The following is an 18,961-nucleotide window of genomic DNA, read 5'->3' as shown; positions in this document are numbered from 1 at the left end:
CTTGGTCTGTGTTACTTTTATTCTAAAGTGGGTCTCTTGTAGACAGCATATATGTTTTCTTAGTAAAAGATATGCTGTATCTTTTTATTGGAGTATTTAATCCTTTTATATTTGAGCTTATTATTGACTAGAGGCCTGGTGCACAAGATTCATGCACTGGTGGGGGGTGTGGCCTGCGGGGATCAGCCTGTTATGGGAGCACAGTTCATCCCGGTCAGCTGAGCATCTGTGAACCCGCCCTCTGAGTGGCTGCTCCCTGATCCGGCATCTTCCATGGAGCCAGAGCACTTGCCTCTCCAGGGAACCCGGTCAGGGCTGAGCCCAGGGACAATAGCACTGAGAGGTGGCGGAGTAGGCCTCAGTCCCGCGGTGGCCACAAATCCGCCTCCCAGCCTCCAGGGTCAGCTCTGCAAGCCTGGTGGCAGCACTGCACAGCCTGCGGGCATCTGGAGGAGGCAGCAAGGGAGCAAGGAGGAGGAGCCTGGGGCAAGGAGGTCTTGATTGCAGCCTGGGTTCCTGCCCATTGGCCAGGGGTTTGCAGCGGGAGCAGCCACTCCTCCTGGTCAACTGAGCTGCGCTCCCACTGTGGTAGAGCACTATCACCAGGGGGCATCTCCTGCGTTGAGTGTCTGCCCCCTGCTGGTCAGTGTGCGTCATAGTGACCGGTTGACCAGTCGTTCTGGTTGTTCCACCATTCAGTCACTGGGCTTTTATTATATAAGATAGCTACTTATTTATTGCAATTTTATTCTTTATACCTATGTTTCCCCTCTCTTGAATTTTTTCCTTTCTTTTTCTTAAAGTAGTCCCTTTACATTTCTTATAATACTGATTTGGTGGTAATGAACTTTTTAATTTTTTTGGCCTGGGAAGCTCTTTATTTTAATTTCAATTTTAAGTGATAGCCTTGCTGGATAGAGTAGTCTTCTTTGTAGTCCTTGTTTTTTTTATCACTTTGAATATTTGATGCCAGTCTCTTGTTCTGAAGTGTTTCTGTTGAGAAATCAGGTGACAGCTTTATGGGAGCCCCTTTGTAGGTCTTTCTGACTTTTAAGATTATCTCTTTGTCTTTAATATTTGTCATTTTAATTATGATGTGTCTTGGTGTGGGGGTCTTTGGGTTCACCTTGATCGGGATTCTCTGTGCTTCCTGAACTTGTGTGACTTTTCCCTTCACCAGGTTATGGAAGTTTTTAGCTGTTATTACTTCAAATAGATTCTCTATCCATTGCTTACTCTCTTATCCTTCTAGTACCCCTATTACGTGGGTATTGTTAGGCTTGATGTTATCACAGAGGTCACTTAGACTTACTTGTTTAAAAAATTCTCTTTTCTTTTGATGTTCTGCTTGGGTGCTTACTGTTAACTTCTAAATCACAGATCTGATACTCTGCTTCATCTAACTTGCTGTTTATTTCTTCTAGTGTATTCTTTATTTCAGATAATTATATTCTTCATTTCTGACTGGTTCTTTTTTATGGTTTCTTTGTCCTTTTTAATGCTTATATCTCTTTATTTAAGTTCTCATTGAGATCATCCATTCTCCCCCTAAGGTCCTTGTGCATCCTTGTAACCATTGTTTTAAACTCTGCATCTAATGTTTTGGTTGCTTCTTTTTATTTAATTCTTCTCTGGTGATTTCTCTTGTCCTTTCATTTGGAACATATTTCTTTGTCTCCATTTTGTTTCTGTGTATTAGGTAGATTTGTTATGGGTCCCAAACTTGTTATGATGGCTTTGTGATGAAGGTGTTTTGTCAGGCTCAGTGGCACAATCTTTTAGATCACCTGAGCTCCATGTTTCAGGTATGTTTCTTGTGGGTTATGTGCACCCACTTGTAGTTGAGTGTTGAATATTTTTAGGCCATTCATGAGTGGAGTTAATTCTTCATGCTGACTGACTATAAGGGGAAAACTCAATCATCCTGTGTGAGACATTATGCAGAAGTGTCCCTCTCAAAATAGAGTTGTTCCCTGCAGGGTCTGGTGCCTGCCCGAATCCCGTTTTGCATGTGCCACTTGTGTGGCTAGTTGTGTCTTGCTCTGGTATAGTCTGATGCTCACCATTGGTTGTGTTGGTTCTGGATCCACTCGGGCAAGGTTCACATACCGGTACAGGTCAGACATGATATATAACCAGCCTTGGGCTACCTGTCTGGAGTTACCACCCAGTTCACTGTTTGTGGTTGTGTCTACTGGGTCTGGGTGTGCATTGGAGGGGCCAATCTGTGTATAAGGTTTGGAGTCCTCTAGCTTAGAGTTGGGGGCAGATCTGTAAAAGGCTCGAGGCTTCCTGAGGTCTGTCTCCGCCTGTCAGTTACTCCAACTACTCCTGAGGTTGCCTTGTCTTCCTCCTTCCAAAGAAAGACTGTAGTGTGGGCTCAGGTTGGCCACAAATTAGAGGCCCTTCCATAGGTTGCAAGTCTGGTGTGGTGGGGCATCTGGGGTTGGGAGGTCAGGGCCAGTGGGTCCCCTACTTGGGGGTTATACGGTCAGGCAACTAATGAGGGGAAAGTGATCCCTCCTCCAGAGCCAAACTACTCAGTCCATGCCAGAGTCTCTAACTCTGGTTCCCTAAGGAGGGGCATGCCACAGGTTCAGGTTGGGTGCAGCCAGCATGCCCGCCCATCTACAGGAGTAAACTCAGCCATCCTGGGCTCAGGGAGACAGATCAAAAGTCTCCCATTGGGGGTGATGCCAGCATAGTCCACAGGAGGGAGCTAAGCACATCATCTTGGTCCCAGACAATAGCCTCCACGTTCCTCACACCTAGAATATTCCAGCTCTGAGCCGTTCTCCCTTACCCCATCAGAACTGAGACTAGCTGGGCGGGGTATCTGGGACTTGGCAGGGCTGGTCCTAACAGTCTCCTGTTGGGGGTGTTGCCCACAAGCCTGTAGGAGGGGGCGGGCACTTTTTCACCTTCCCAGGGTAGTGCAGGCTAAAGGATAGTGCAGGCTGAGCTAGTAAAGAGAAAGGAGTGCCCCCTGCCCTGGCAATGTGGTGTGTACCACAGCACCTGGCTGTCTGGTTCCTGTACAAAAGCTTCCCCAGGAAACATACTCTGAAGGTTCCAGCTCTGCATGGCACTCCTGTTTTCCTATGTAGGTGAACTCAGCAGTACAGGACCCACCGAGTGATTCAGCAGGTGGGGGGAAGGGCACCAGCTATGCACTCGAGATGGGGGAGACCTGTCCTTTTTCCAAAGCTGTACATTTTAGTCACTGTCTGAGTCTCCGCTAAGAACCTCCCTAGAAAAAGAGGGCCATGAAAGTCTGTGCTGGGTGACACCTCCAGATGACCTGAGTTTGGCAAATTGCCCTAGATAGCAGTTGGGGCCAGACAGTGTACTCCCCAGGCTGGTGCTGTGACCATAGGAGTTCTCATTCCTGGGAAGATGGCATCTGGGTCTCCCAGGCAAACTGAATCCCCAGTGATTTTCACCACCAGATGCTATACGTGCTCCTCTTCCCATCTCTGTTCCTCTGGGTTTGGGATCCCTGTGGAGGGTGGTGCAGAGTTTTGCAGCACAATACCCTTTGTCTTCTTACCCACCATACCTGGGTACAGAGGCCAGCCCTTTCCTTGCCTCTGCCCTTCTTACCAGTCTCTAGGTGGCTTATTCTGTAAATCCTTGGTTATAATATTTCATTTGGTTATTCAAGTTTATTGCTCTACAATTTAGCTGTAAATCTGGTTTAGGGCTGGGAGCAGGTGAATGTAGCTTCCACCTATTCTGCCATCTTGGAATCCACTTTTAGTCATTTTTTAAAGGTCAGCTTTTTAAAGAGGAACTTCTTCCATCATTTATTCCATAAAAATGTTTTGAGCATTAAGCATTGTATTATCTATTGCTATCATACAAATTACCCCTAAACCCTAATGGCCTTAAGTGACAAACATTTATATCTCGCAGTCAAATGCAGCTTAGCTGAGTGGTTCTGGTTCATGGTTTCTTAGGAATTATCATCAAGATGATGGTTAGGCCACAGTCATTGCTTGACTGTCCTGGAAGATTTGCTTTTACGATGCCTTACTCAGGGGGCCATTGGCTTTTGGCAGGAAGCCTCAGTTGCTCGCCAGGTGGACCTCTCCCTCGGGTCGTTTGATAGAGTCTCCAAGCCTGCGATCCAAGAGAGACAGCAAGGAGGAATCGGTAATGCCTGTGACGATCCACAAGCTGTGCACCAGCACTCCCACCACATCCTGTTCATTAGACATGTGTCACTAGGTGTAGCCCACACTTAAGGGGAGGGCAGGTACGCTCCATTTTTTGAAGGAAGGAATATTAGAGTTCATGGACATTTGAAAACCACCACAACTATATGCTTCCTTTTATCTTCTCATTTTGAGTTGTTTGCCATTTATATCTTAAAACAGTGTTTCCCAGATAATTAAAAATACAATTTTTTTAAATATGGAGAAGCAGAATTGCAATTTCACCATTACTAGTACTAGTTTCTTTTGATACAATTTATATTTTTAATTAACTTAGAAGCCATTATCAGACACACACAAATATGCACAACTCTCTCTCTCTCCTCTGCTTGCTTTATTTTTCTCTGTAGCACTTTCCTACTTACTTTATCCCTCCCTCTGCTCCAGCCACACTAGCTTCCTTACTGTTCCTTGGAATTTAGCAGACATCTTTTGCCTTTAGGACCTTTGCTGTTCGCTGTATCTTCTGCCTGGAGTGTTGACCCTGATTTTTATATGGTTGACTTGCTCCTTCCTTTAAGTCTTTGCTCAAAGGGCTCCTTTTCATGAGGACTTCCCCAATCACTCTATTTAAAATTCTAACCTGTTCCTTCATAAACACCCCAATTGCCTTAACTCTGCCCTTTTTTTCTATTGTACTATATAATTTATTTGTTAGGTTTGTTTTTTATTGTCTACCCAGCTGGAATATAACATCCCCAAAGGCAGGGATCTTAATTTATTTTGTCCACTTTTTTATATGTCCAGTGCAAAGAACAGATGTGAGTGCTCAATATATATTTTTTGAACAACACACTCACTATCTGACATATATTTTACCAATATCTTTTGTTTTTCTCTTTTTAAGTAGAATGTCAGCTTCATGAGGACAGAGATTTCTGTCTATTTTATTTACCACTAGATCTAGCATATAGCAAAATGTCAGGCACATGGTCCTCATTAAACATTTGTCAAATAAATGAACAAACTGGGTTAGCATCTTTTCATTTTGTTTTTCAGAGCAGAATCAGCATTATGTTTTTTATATGTAAAGTAATACATATCTATTATTAAAGATTTTCACCTATATAAAATAACATCTACTGTAATCATACACTGTAATAACTAGACAAAATCCATCTTCCTCAGTTTATATGTTACTAGAGGACCAGCGGCGCCCCGCCTCCCGCCGTGCGAGGAGGCGCCCTGTGGGTGGCCAGGGCCCACCCTGTGGGTGGCTAGGACCCACGCCTGACTCGCACAGGCTGCCATGCGAGTCAGGCCTGACTAGAGCCGCAGGCAGCCAGGACCTGCGCCTGACTTCTGCCCCAGGCCCCTTCTGCCCCCCTGCCTGTGTCTGCTTGGACCCCCCCCCCCCCCCCCCCCCCCCCCCCCCGCGTCTCTGTCTCTATCTCTGCTCTGGGCCTCACCTGTGCGTGCAATCTCCTTCTGTCTGGTCATGACCCATTAGGGTGTCTTGGCCTAATTTGCATATTACCTCTTTTTGTGTGTGCATATATATAGAGAGAGATTAATTTTCTTCCATCTGCATATAGGATATTTGTATATAAATTTATTTTTTACAAGAATGTGTCATACTAAATAAAACTTGTGGCCTTGTGGAGGTTTAATACTAATTTAGTATGGATATCTGTACACACAACTCAATATTTATCCTTTTTTTTAGTGTCTACATAGTAGTATAATTAAAGCACTGAAAATTGTCTATCCAAATAACTATACATAAGCTTACCCAAACTGTATATGTTATGTCTCATACCATAAAAACCCTTAATATTTCATAAAAGTATGACTTCCAGAGACATCTTAGAAAAGTACTTTAGTCAAAAGAACAAATGAGGCACAGTAGTCCTAGATTATATTTAAAAATAGTACATTTAAAAAAATTAAATATAGTACATTTAAAATATAGTACATTTTAGTTTAGAATAATGAGAGGTTTATGAATTGAGAAATAAATTAAACTAGCTTGCCAACTTTCAGCAGAGAGCTTTAAACTTTGCATAAAAACATATTCACTGGCCTCTAGGAACATACAATTTAGTTATAGACTAAACTAAACTATAACTATGGGGAACTATACTATGAGACTGGGTATGTTTGATGTCATAAATCTTATACAAAAAGATTTTGTGGGTTGGATTGAACTAAGCTATTAAGAATTCAAAGGAAAAGACAATCATTTCTGAACATGGGTGATATGGGAAAACTTTTAACATCCTAGTCATTCTTTTATTTCTTCCATATTATTAGCTTCAGGATTATAATTAGTATTGACATTTTTTCTAGTTTGTGGGGAGTAATTTAAAAAAATGTCAATATTTTATACAATACATTAGCTAATTCAAAGAAACTATTATACTTCATCCTAGGTCCTTTTACCATCAAATGTAGGAAAACATAAAGAGGTGGAGTATTGTTTCTTTTGTAAAATATTCACTGCATGTTTTTATTTTTAAGTGGCTTGCTTTTTATATTCTCTTTTTCCAGTTAAATCAGTTTACATATTTAAAATCCAAATAATTTTTTTCTGGCTTGATTTTCAGATTGAACTCATTTCCCAGCAAAATAATATAATAGTATTGGAAGATACAAGAAAAAGACTTAGATCTGTAAGTGCCTTTTATATGTTATGTAATAATTTTTATTTTTGTTAATATAGTAAAACTATAAAAAATTGTACATATGTTTTGACTCTAATGATTTTGTGAACAGTCAAAAAATGTTTGTGTTCTACAGTCAGCCTCTGCTTGGTGCACAGGGTACTCCCATGTGTAAGAGCAATGCTGTTCTTGCTCCATTTCATCGTTACTCCTTGCTCTCCTAGAGAGAACTTTTGGTTAGTTTTAAGTATCAATGCCCTTCGCTGTTAACTGACTTAAAATGATAACTGTGAGTAATTTAATTCTCAACATGTAAGATGCATTTGTCTACGTATTTTCTTTTTCCTAGTAAGAAATATCTGTTATGTCAAGTTTTGTTGTTTAGTTCTAGGTAATATGTTTACTTTAACAATGTGAGATGAAAACTGCTCTGTTTAGACATTTTCATTTTATTATTTAAAATATTTGAAACACCTTCTCTGTAAGTATATCTGTTATTTCCTCCCAATATAGCATTGGTAAAATAAATATAAAAGAAATGTTTCTAAATATGCTAAAGTGAATGGGAATGCACTTGAAAGTTCTTATAACTATAGAATATCCAGTATTCCTTTAATTTATTCATTCCTTGAACAATTATTGCACAAAACTTAGATGCTATACAAGTTTTTCTAAGCAAATTAATTTTATTTTTAGGATTTATAACTGTCCTTTGGACATTTCTGGCCTCTCTGAAATTTCTTTATTTTCTTTTCAAAATTATTGGGTAAATTTAGGAGTACTTTTAGTTAAATCAAAATATAGAACATTCAGAAATGCTGGGAAAGAACGAAAACTAACTGCTTTTTTTAAAGTGTGGTTTTTCAAAGTTAGAAGGTAAGGGAGGGTGGGGGTCAGGGGGAGAGATCAACCAAAGGACTTATATGCAAGCATATAGGCCTAACCAATGGACACGGACAACGGAGGGGTGAGGGCATGAGCGGGGGGTAGGGGATAATGTGGGGATAAGGACACATATGTAATATCTTAATCAATAAAAAATATATTAAAAAATAAAATTTAAAAAAAACACCACACTGCCGAAACCGGTTTGGCTCAGTGGATAGAGCGTCGGCCTGTGGACTCAAAGGTCCCGGGTTCGATTCCAGTCAAGGGCATGTACCTGGGTTGCGGGCACATCCCCAGTAGGAGATGTGCAGAAGGCAGCTGATCGATGTTTCTGTCTCATCGATGTTTCTGACTCTCTATCTCTCTCCCTTCCTCTCTGTAAAAAATCAATAAAATATATTAAAAAAAAACAAACACCACATTTATTACCCTACCTGGTTTAGCTCAGTGGAAAGAGCATTGGCCTGTGGACTGAAGGGTCCTGGGTTCAATTCTGGTCAGGGGCACATGACCAGGTTGAGGAATCGATCCCTAATGGGGACATGCAGGAGGCTGCTGATCAATGATTCTTTCTCATCATTGATGTTTCTATCACTCTCTCCCTCTGCCTTCCTCTCTGAAATCATTAAAAATATTTTTTTTAAAAAGACCACATTTATTATGTTTAAGAATCCTGTGTGTGTTCAACTTGATGTAGAAAATGTTGCTGTAGTTTAGCTTGAAATATTGGCCTGATTTTTTTCTCCCTGGCAAGATAATTATAGAGACTAAAACATCACAAAATAAATCTCCTTCCAGACTCAATTCCTTTATCAAGACCTTAGAAGCAGACAAAGATCAAAGATCACTACAAGAGTGAAGCTCAAAACTTGAGAAAATGATCAGAAGTAGATCCAAAAGTCCAAGACGCCTGTCACCATCTTCCCGGGTAAGTTTTGGAAAGTTATAAATATTTTGGAGTTTATTGCTCAAACACTGACTTTTATTCTTTAATATACCTAATCTGGAAACAATTCAGGTTGATTGGCATGAATTGGTATATCAAAGATGTTGGGAGACAGAGTTCTCTTTGATGGACAGTGGACCATTGAAATTGGTTCTTTATCCTCAGTATTTGTCATAGTTAGGAGGTAATCAGATAAATGTGGAGCAATTTGGAATGAAGCTGTTTAAAAGCGAGGTGATTTTTAAAATTTTTTCCATCATTTCCTTTCTTTATACCATCATGATTGCTTAAGTAAAGGCTGTGAACTGCCATCATATTAAAGAAGTACTTCACATTTCTTGTCTCATAATTGTAGGCTACACACTGTGATGTAGAGCTTTTGAAGACCACACGAGACCGTGAAGAACTTAAGTGCATGCTGGAAAAATATGAGCGTCATTTGGCAGAAATTCAGGGTAATGTCAAGGTTCTTACATCTGAGAGAGACAAGACCTTTCTTCTTTATGAACAGGTAAACTTGTTTACAAGGAAACAAAATATATAAGTAATAACAGTTAACTCTAGAGATATGTAATTCTTTAGGTATGCTTAAATCTGCCAATCAAATTACTTTAACTACCAGTTAGGAATTACCTTCATTCTTAAGGTATTTTTAATGAAATATATTTCCAATACAGTATATGTGTGCACAGATACATATGTTATCCCCATACCCATATAAGGTCATATACATGCATAGAAATAGTCTGATTTTTGGAAAACGAAATGGAGAAAACATTAAATAGAAAGATATGTTGAGTTTAAGGTAAAAATATTTGAGTTTGGAGATTAAAAAATTGTAACATATCATTTTTAATGTACTATCAATTACTTAGGAACTGCAATATAACTTAATTTCAGAGAGTAAAATCAGTTTATCTCTATTTTTAGCTTAAAATTAATACCTCTATTAACCAAATAGTTTCTTTATTTCACAAATATTAAACACCATATATTACCAGCATAATATTTTAAAAATATCAAATTCAATTAAGAATTACAGCAGTTTTGCACAGGGTGATAGGCTTGCCACTGTAAGAGAAAAAAATAATCATAAGATGGAACATTGCCAGTTTGGTTTTTTTGAAGTTTTAAAGTTCACCTTAGTGGGTTGTATTTTAATTTAAAGTCAAGCTTACTCATTGCTTTTTATTTTATTTTATTATTTTATTTTTTGAATATATTTTTATTGATTTCAGAGAAGAAGGGAGAGGGAGAGAGATAGAAATATCAATGATGTTAGAGAGTCATTGACTGGCTGCCTCTTGAACGCTCCCTCCTGGGGTTCAAGCCTGCAACCTGGGCATGTGCCCTTGACCGGAATTGAACCTGGGACCTTTCAGTCCACAGGCTGATGCTCTGCCATTAAGCCAAACCAGGTAGGGCACTCATCTCTTTTTAAATAACTACAGTGACTTTGGATACCATGATTATGTGGCCTGTTTGCTTCATTTAATATGGGAAGGCAGGCTAATAAGGTTAACTATTTTGCCCAAGAACAGCAGGAATCAGTCAAGATTATCTGACTCCTGTTTGGGTCTGCTCTTTGCCATTTAATTAAGCTTATTATAGGAGAATTGGCCCAGGGGGAAATGGATCTGTCTGGGCATATATCTTAATATGTAAAATAAATGCCCAGAGTATATAGTATACTATAGAATCCTTTTGGTTAAATCACAGTGCTCTTTTCTTTCACTCTAATCTCAATCTTACTAACTTTTTTCTTTCTCAGCATTGTCTTTTATTATAAAGTTTTAAACATTATATTAGCTATTTAATGGATGACACATGATATTCTCTTCCCTAATTAGCTTTCTTATTTTTAGTTTGAGCAATTTAAAAAGCAACTACTACTTCTAAGTGTGTGGGGTGATTACTTGGTTTGATTGGAATTCCCTGGTGTCTGTGTCTGTACCATGAAACCTGAGTCAGTGTACATACACATGATTAATGGGTCAGAACTGCTAAGGGGCAGGAGAGACCTTTAATGAGAACTCTGTGCGTATGAGTGTAAGATGTGAGATTTTACTGAAACCTCTGGATAGAAAATCCTATACTTGCATAAGTATACTTTGTTAGTGATCCTCAAATTTTTGCTATATTCCTTCTCTTCAGACAATTTTATTTTATTTTAAATATATTTTTATTGATTTCAGAGAGAAAGGGAGAGGATTAGAGAGATAGAAACATCAATGATGAGAGAGAATCATTGATCAGCTGTCTCCTGCACACCCCACACTGGGGATCGAGCCACCAAAATGGACATGTGCCCTGACCGGAAATTGAACCATGATCTCCTGGTTCATAGGTCAACAATCAACCACTGATCCAGGCCGGTTGGGCATAAACAATTTTATATTGAGATTTGAAGTGTAAATCTATACTAATAAAAGGGTAATATGCTAATTAGACTGGATAGACTAGACATCTTCTGGACGTCCTTCTGGACAAAGCCATAGTGACAGGGGCCAAGGCAGAGGTGGTTAGGGGTGATCAGGCAGGCAGGCAGAGCGGGTAGGGGTGATCAGGCTGGTAGGGGAGAGTGATGGTTAGGGGCAATCAGGCCAACAGGCAGTTGAGGCAGAGGTGGTTAGGGGTGATTAGGCAAGGAGGCAGAGGTGGTTAGGGGCAATCAGGCAGGCAGGCAGAGGTGGTTAGGAGCAATCAGGCAGGCAGAGGGGTTAGGAGCGATCAGGCAGACAGGCAGTTGAGGCAGAGATGGTTAGGGGTGATCAGGCAGGTAGGCAGAGATGGTTAAAGGCGGTCAGGCAGGCTTGAAGAGTGGTTAGGGGTGATCAGGCTGGCAGGCAGGCAGGTGAGCGGTTAGGAGCCAGCAGTCCAGATTGCGAGAGGGATATCCAACTGCTGATTTAGGCCCGATCACTGCTGGATCGGGCCTAAACCAGCAGTCGGACATCCCCTGAGGGGTCCCGGATTGGAGAGGGTGCAGGCCGGGCTAAGGGACTCCCTCCCCTGTGCATGAATTTCATGCACTGGGCCTCTAGTTAGTTAATAAGAAGCTAGTGTGAGCTACTGCACTGCCTCATTAATCCAGGAAGCACAGTTTGAAAACATTCAGACACTGTTTTCTTTGTTGGCAGTCTTATTGGGGAGATAAGGTATATCGTTGTATTTGGTGGCTATTTTTTGTTAGTTTAGCATAGCATAAGTAGTTTAAAGATATTGAAAAATAAAATAAGTGGGTATTTTTCTTTATGGTGATCAAGGAAATATTCACTAGACTATGTAGAGTTTGAGTCCTGAGGGATGTATGAATGGGTTTTCTATTATCTTGAAAGGGATAAGAAGGAACATTCAGATTAAAGAAATGATGTGAGGCACATGATAAAGGCAGGGAAATCACAGGCAAGTGATTCATTCAAAGACAGCATCAAAGGTATGTGACAGTGGAGGACGGGGGAGCCGACACTTGTGAGGTAGATTGAACTAGAGCAGCAATCTGCAAACGTGTCTGTGAAGGCCCAGGTAATAAATATCTTGGGCTCTGCAGGCCATGATCTCAGTCATAGCGATTCAGCTCTGTTTTTGTGGTACAAAAGCATCCACACATGATATACAAATGAATATGTTTGCTCTGTTACAATATAACTTTATTTATGGACACTGAAAATTGACTTTCATATTATTTTACCCGTTATGAAATGTTTTTCTTCTTTTGATTATTTTCAACTATTTAAAAATGTAAAAATATTATCAGCTTATAAACTTACAAAACACAGGAGGCTTGCTGGATTTGGCCTGTGAGATTTGGTATAGTTTACTAGCTTCTGGACTATATGGTGGAGTCTGTTCAAGGGCATTACAAGTAGTTTATACTTTGCTTGATAAGCAATGCGCAGCTTATTTTTTTTAAAGCAGAAAAAATGTAACTAAAGCCTCATTTTTACATTTTTAATCTGGTAAGAATTTTATATTATCTTCTTTATCTCATACACAATCTTTATATGTTACCTTTTTATATAACAACTAGAGGCCCGGTGCACAAAAATTTGTGCACTGGGGGGGGGGGGTCCCCCAGCCTGGCCTGTGCCCTCTCGCAGTCTGGGACCCTCGGGAGATAACGACCTGCTGGCTTAGGCCTGCTCCCGGGTGTCAGAGGGCACGCCCAATCCCTAGGTGCAGCCCCTGGTCAGGCTCAGAGCAGGGCCGATTGGGGAGTTGGGGTGCCGCCCCCTGTCATGCACAGAGCAGGACGGATCGGGGGGTTGTGATGCCACCCTCAGTCACGCTCAGGGTAGGGCCGATTGGGGGGTTGGGGCACCGCCCCCTGTCACACTCAAGGCAGGGTCGATGGGGAGGTTGTGGCGCCATACCCTGTCACAGAGCAGGGCCTATTAGGGGGTTGGGGAGCTCCCCCCTGTCATGCACAGAGCAGGGCCCATCAGGGGGTTGAGGAGCTCCCCCCTGTCATGCACAGGGCAGGGCCGATCAGGGGGTTGAGGAGCTCCCCCCTGTCACTCACAGAGCCGCAGGGTGATCAGGGGGTTTGGGCGCTGCCCCCTGTCACGCTGATCCCGGTGCCAGGAGGCATATTACCCTTTTACTATATAGAATAGAGGCCTGGTGCATGGGTGGGGGCCGGCTGGTTTGCCCTGTAGGGTGTCCTGGATCAGGGTGGGGGTCCCCACTGGGGTGCCTGGCCAGTCTGGCTAAGGGGCTGAGGGCTGTTTTCAGGCTGGCGGGTGACTGAAGCTCCCAACTGCTCCTTTTTTTCTTTTTTTTTCTATTCTGGGCCAGCTTTAGCTCTGAGGCCTCGGCTGTTGAAAGCAGGTTTCTGGCCTTTACCTTCTGTATTTGATACAATGTTGCAGTCCGGCTGACTGAAGCCCGCTGACTGAAAGCCGGTTTCTGGGGTTTTGTTTAGCTTCTATATTTGCAACATAGTTGCTTAGAGTTGCAGCTGAGAGGCCGGCAAGTCAGGCGGGGAACGTTGGAGTCCGCCATCACTGGAGCAAACAAGCCTCCCTGTTCGCTTCAGTGCATGGCTGCTGGCCGCCATCTTGGCTGACAGTTAATTTGCATAAGGATATGCTGATTAGCCAATGGGAAGGGTAGCGGTCATATGCTAATTACCATGTTTCTCTTTTATTAGTGTAGACTAGTGACCCATGCATGAATTCATGCACATTGAAAGGAAATTAATTAGAAGATGGCTGGCAGGTGGGACTGGGTGAGATGGGCTGGATATGTCCTGGAGTCAACCTCCCATGGTTGCTCCCCAGTGTCTGCTGAATGAGTGGGGTCCCTCTGGCAGGTGGGGTCCCTCAGCCTGGTCTGCAGGGATTGGGCCGAAACTGGCTCTCTGACATTCCCCTGAGTGGTCTTGGAGTATGAGAGGGCACTCTGCAAAGTTGCTGTTGTACAGGTTATGTAACGCAAACACAAGTGTGCAGTAAACCAGTGCCCCAGCAACATCATAACCCATGGCTGAAGGTGGTATCACGTGGCCCCAAGAGGAATCAGGCTCTCTCCTCTCTGGTTTTGGGGTGTGTCACCCAAGAACCGCCACTGCCAATTCACTGCAGCTTTGCAGCTCTTGCATTGAGTGTCTGCTTCCTGGTATTCAGTGTGCATCATAGTGATCAGTCAGATGGAGGGAAGGGACACTTAGCATATTAGCCTTTTATATATGTAGATTTCTCCTTCAAGAGAACTAGAGGAGGGAGAAACCATGGACTTTTTAGAAGGCTGTTGTAGTAGTCCATGTATGAGGCATTTATGGACTGGGCTAGGATGCTGCCAAGGAAGACTTAACAAGATTTGATTCTAGCCAAATGGAGGGAGGAATGGAAATGTCTGAAGTTCTGTTTTGAATGACTGAAGAAATGTGGTAATAGAAAAAGAAATAGGGAAGTCATTGGTGATATGATGGAAAAGATGTGTTTTGTTCAGATAGATGGAGTACATTCAGGTAGGAATCGCCATCAGGCACCAAGAAATGTAGGATGGGAGCCCTGACCGGTTTGGCTCAGTGGATAGAGCGTCAGCCTGCGGACTCAAGGGTCCTAGGTTCGATTCCGGTCAAGGGCATGTACCTTGGTTGCAGGCACATCACCAGTAGGGAGTGTGCAGGAGGCAGCTGATTGATGTTTCTCTCTCATCGATGTTTCTAACTCTTTATCCCTCTCCTTCCTCTCTGTAAAAAATCAATAAAATATATTTTTTTTAAAAAAAGAAATGTAGGATGGGAGTAGGGAGAAAAGCAAGAGGTGAATATTTCAATTTAGAATTCATCTGCCTAGAGGTGAATTTTGGGCCTTCAAAGTGGGTGAGGTCTCTGAATGAGAAAGCTATATACAGAGGATCTTGGGAAGTTTTATTGGATTGGAAAGAGAGAAAGAAGATAGGAAGCTAAGGCAGAAAAATGGTAAAAGACCAAGGGAGGGAATTATATCAAGAAGGGAGTTCAAAACAATGTCAAATGTTGCCAAAGTATCAAAAACAAGAACTGAGAAAAGGCCATTAGATTTGTTCAGGTCATTAGTTGAAATTCTGCAAAATGTGGGAGCCAGGTTACAGTGGGGTGAGAAAGTGGATAGTAAGGAACATGCCATGGTACAGACACTAAAACAAAGGAGAGAAAGAGAGAGTCATAGGTTGGTAAATGGGCACAACAGGATTAAGTGCCAGGTTTTCAAGATATGGGAGCCCTGTGCATGGTTGAAGGCAGGGGAGAAAGAGCCAGTACAGAGAGTGCTACTCATAGTGAGAGGAAATGATTATAGTTGAGTCAGGGATATCTTAGAAGACACTTCAGGAGATGAGGTCCAGGATTCTGGTGAAGGCTTAGCTATGGAAATTGGGAAGTAACATATTTTCCTCTGAGACTTGGAGACTAGTTGAGTAGGTAGTGATTACAATAGAGAGGAAGATATGTGCTTAAGCCCCAAAGTAGGATATGAAATCATCTGAAGGCATAGAATAGATTTAGAACCAAGGATGGTTGAACAGCATGTAGAGAGTATGTTGGGTTGTCATTAAAGATTAGTGGGCCTTTCTGTCAAGGTAAAGGTATCTAGTTCATGACTATGGCATATACATTTATGTAGAGAAAGACTGTAACACTATGATAATATTTATCAAACCAGTGTTTTACCTGAATTCTCTAATATATGCTGAATTCATGTTTATATCACAAGATGGATGGTGTATATCATATATAACTTACTAAATATTTCTCTTGCATTGACTGACCCCAAATTAATTTCTTAAAAATTTTTGGCAAAGGTCTTGGAAAGCAAAATTCTGTTTGTAAGCATTTGCATTTTGGGGGCATCATTTGCATTTATTTGGATAAAGTCAAAATTATAACATTACCCTACTCCATGGCTGTTGCTAATAGGTTTGGATTTCAACAACTGTATATAAAGCTGTATTTGTGTCTGTTCTAAACAGGAGTCTGTCTGTGTATTTAAATAATAGGCGCAGGAAGAAATTGCCCGGCTTCGCCGAGAAATGATGAAGAGCTGTAAGTCTCCTAAATCAACAACTGCACATGCCATCCTCCGGCGGGTGGAGACTGAAAGAGATGTAGCCTTCACTGATTTACGAAGAATGACCACAGAACGAGATAGTCTGAGGGAAAGGCTAAAGGTTTGAGAGAATTTTATCTATGTGAACATTTGTGAAACACGACACAGTGACATTGAAAATGCTTTGTTTTGTTTTTGTTTTTTTAACCAGATTGCTCAAGAGACAGCGTTTAATGAGAAAGCTCACTTGGAACAGAGGATAGAGGAGCTGGAGTGTACAGTTCATAATGTAAAGAAAAGTTACTTTTGCACTTTTGGCTGTAAACTGTCAGTGACTTTCCCTTTTCCTTTTTTACTTATGTCCAGAGAGGTTCTTTTTATTTTTCTATGCTAGGGTTTCTAATCCTAAAATACTGAAGGTGAGAGATTATGTGTGTGTATATGTGTGTGTGTGTGTGTGTGTGTGTGTGTGTGTGTGTGTGTATGTGTGTTTGTTGTAAACTGTTTATTCCTTTTAAAAATGAGAGTATAATATTTTTCATGTTAGGTTGCAAAATGGCTGTAAAAAAAATTAGGGATGCGTTCTCAGAGATTTTAGCACAATTTTCATCTCTGTATTTCATTACAGAGAACATTTCCAGATACAGGGAAACTGGATTATTCTACCTAAAGAGTAGCTAGAGTAGAGAAAATGATGGTGAAATGAAAACTAATGAGAAAAATATATGTAAACTGAATTTAAATGTGAGGCATCACCTTTTTTATTAATGAAGGATTTGAGATGCTATATTTGAGATATTATGACTATATAAACAGAATTAATGGAATTTGACTTTCTGTTAGCAAATTTAATTGTATGCATTTATAAATTCATCTGTACTATGTTTTTATAATGAGTAAAAAATGCAGTAGATAGGGGAGCAGTAATCTTGTCATTCTACTTGTGTAGCTTGATGATGAACGTATGGAGCAAATGTCAAATATGACTTTGATGAAGGAGACCATAACCACTGTGGAGAAAGAAATGAAATCACTAGCAAGAAAGGCAATGGATACCGAAAGTGAACTTGGCAGGCAAAAAGCAGAGAATAATTCTTTGAGGTAAACTAAACTGCCTTTGAACAACGAATGGTTTATTATTAATGACTCTGCTTTTTGTAGTATATTTTATAATGGTAATTAAGTTATTTGTTGACTTTAATTGAGGGGAAGATTATTACGAAGCAGTTGTAGAAGTCTCAGCATACATTAAATGATTTCCCCATGATCAATCGCAGACTGGTAATGCCACACCTAACCAGGACTCAAATTTAGTAATCTCAGTCTCACATAAGGAGAAAGCCTGAATGTTTAACTAAAACAGCTTTTACAAAGCCATTCTGGGCACAGTGCATGTTTCACTTAGCATTTGATTACTAATTTACCTTTATAACTCAAATTATGTTCTGGGATCTGAACAGTGTAAGAACACACACAGTACAGGTTTTAGAGCAGCTTAGAATATAAGAAAAAGTCATAGCAGAGAAATAGGAATGTGTAATGGAACTTATTAACTGAATGTAAACGACACTGCTTAGCCCATCCTACATACAGTGCAGTAGCATAAGACATTCCAGTAAAGCAGCCTGCAGGCAATAAGTAGAAGGGAATCCGTTTTTGAGGACCTCTATGCTAGTAGGTTTTTGTTTTGTTTTTTACTTTTGGTACCTATTGATGTGAAAAACAGAGGTTGTACAGATTCAGTAAGGTTGAATTTCAGGGGATCTATTTGAAAAATAATAGTTCACGTGAGTGTGAAACAAATTACTAAGTTACAGATAATACTTGATTCGCATGAGTTCCCAGAGTCTTCTTTTTGATCTTTCAACCCAGAATATTGGGTCTGTGATGCCTATATTGGAATCAGTTGTCAGGATAAATAATCACTCAAATTCTTCCCTTCACCTTTTCTTTAATTTCCTGCATAAAAAGACATTTGCAATCTCAGGTAAAATAAAAATAATTTTCAAGCCCAGCCAGTGTGGCTCAGTGATTGAGTGTCAACCCAGAAACCAAGATGTCCCAGGTTCGATTCCCAGTCAGTGTACATGCCCCAGTTACGGAATTGATCCGCAGTAGAGGGCATGCAGGAGGCAGCCAATCAATGTTGTACCTCTCTCATCGATGTTCCTATTCCTCTCTTTTTCTCTCTCTCTAAAAATCAATAAAAACATATTTTAAAAAATGATAAATCAAATAAAACAGCATCAACAAAGAAAACTTGGGAAATAGAAAAAAGTGTAAAGAAAATTTAAATCACCCATGAGTCCATAACCCAGGGAAGACTTTTAGTAATGTACATCTGTTTCTAACCAGAAATATTTTTATATGTGTGTATATAACCTTTCGATGTAATTGACATCGTTGTATATTAAGTTATATATTTGAGCCACTTCATTTAATTGTAAACCATAAGCATTTTCCCAGGTCATTAGAGGTTCTTTGAAAGCATTTTAGTAGATTATTAAAATATTCTAACAGATAGATGTATAATTGGAGATATTTTTGGTGTACAATTGTTTTAATGATATTGAAGTTTGGTCAGTTTTGACATATGAATGAATGTACCTGTAAAATGATCACCACATTCAGGATAGTAGCCCTAACCAGCGCTCCCAAAAGTTTCCTCAGACCCTTCTATAACCTCACCCTACCTTGATAATCCCTAGGCAACAACTGACTTGCTGTCTGTCATTGGAACTTGTTTGTATTTTTTAAAATGTTATATAAATGAAA

At 40.6% G+C, this 18,961-nt stretch overlaps 1 protein-coding gene across 3 annotated transcripts in view; it reads left to right on the top strand.

Annotated features, from left to right (window-relative positions):
* Positions 1–18,961, top strand: part of LOC102419945 (testis-specific gene 10 protein) — a 123,540-nt gene that overhangs the window by 16,166 nt on the left and 88,413 nt on the right. For 2 of the 3 annotated variants that reach the window (XM_023761520.1, XM_006097734.3), the window contains exons 3-8: positions 6,764–6,829; positions 8,507–8,636; positions 9,010–9,165; positions 16,137–16,307; positions 16,398–16,475; positions 17,136–17,287. In XM_023761520.1, the coding sequence (XP_023617288.1) occupies positions 8,586–8,636; positions 9,010–9,165; positions 16,137–16,307; positions 16,398–16,475; positions 17,136–17,287 (608 nt within the window). In that variant the 5' untranslated portion in view covers positions 6,764–6,829; positions 8,507–8,585. The remainder of the gene's footprint in view (positions 1–6,763; positions 6,830–8,506; positions 8,637–9,009; positions 9,166–16,136; positions 16,308–16,397; positions 16,476–17,135; positions 17,288–18,961) is intronic. The other variant, XM_023761521.1, reaches the window with a different exon arrangement.

Source organism: Myotis lucifugus, unplaced genomic scaffold, assembly GCF_000147115.1.
Source record: "Myotis lucifugus unplaced genomic scaffold, Myoluc2.0 scaffold_210, whole genome shotgun sequence".
Lineage (NCBI taxonomy): Eukaryota > Metazoa > Chordata > Mammalia > Chiroptera > Vespertilionidae > Myotis > Myotis lucifugus.
This window is presented reverse-complemented; position numbering and strand designations above follow the sequence as displayed.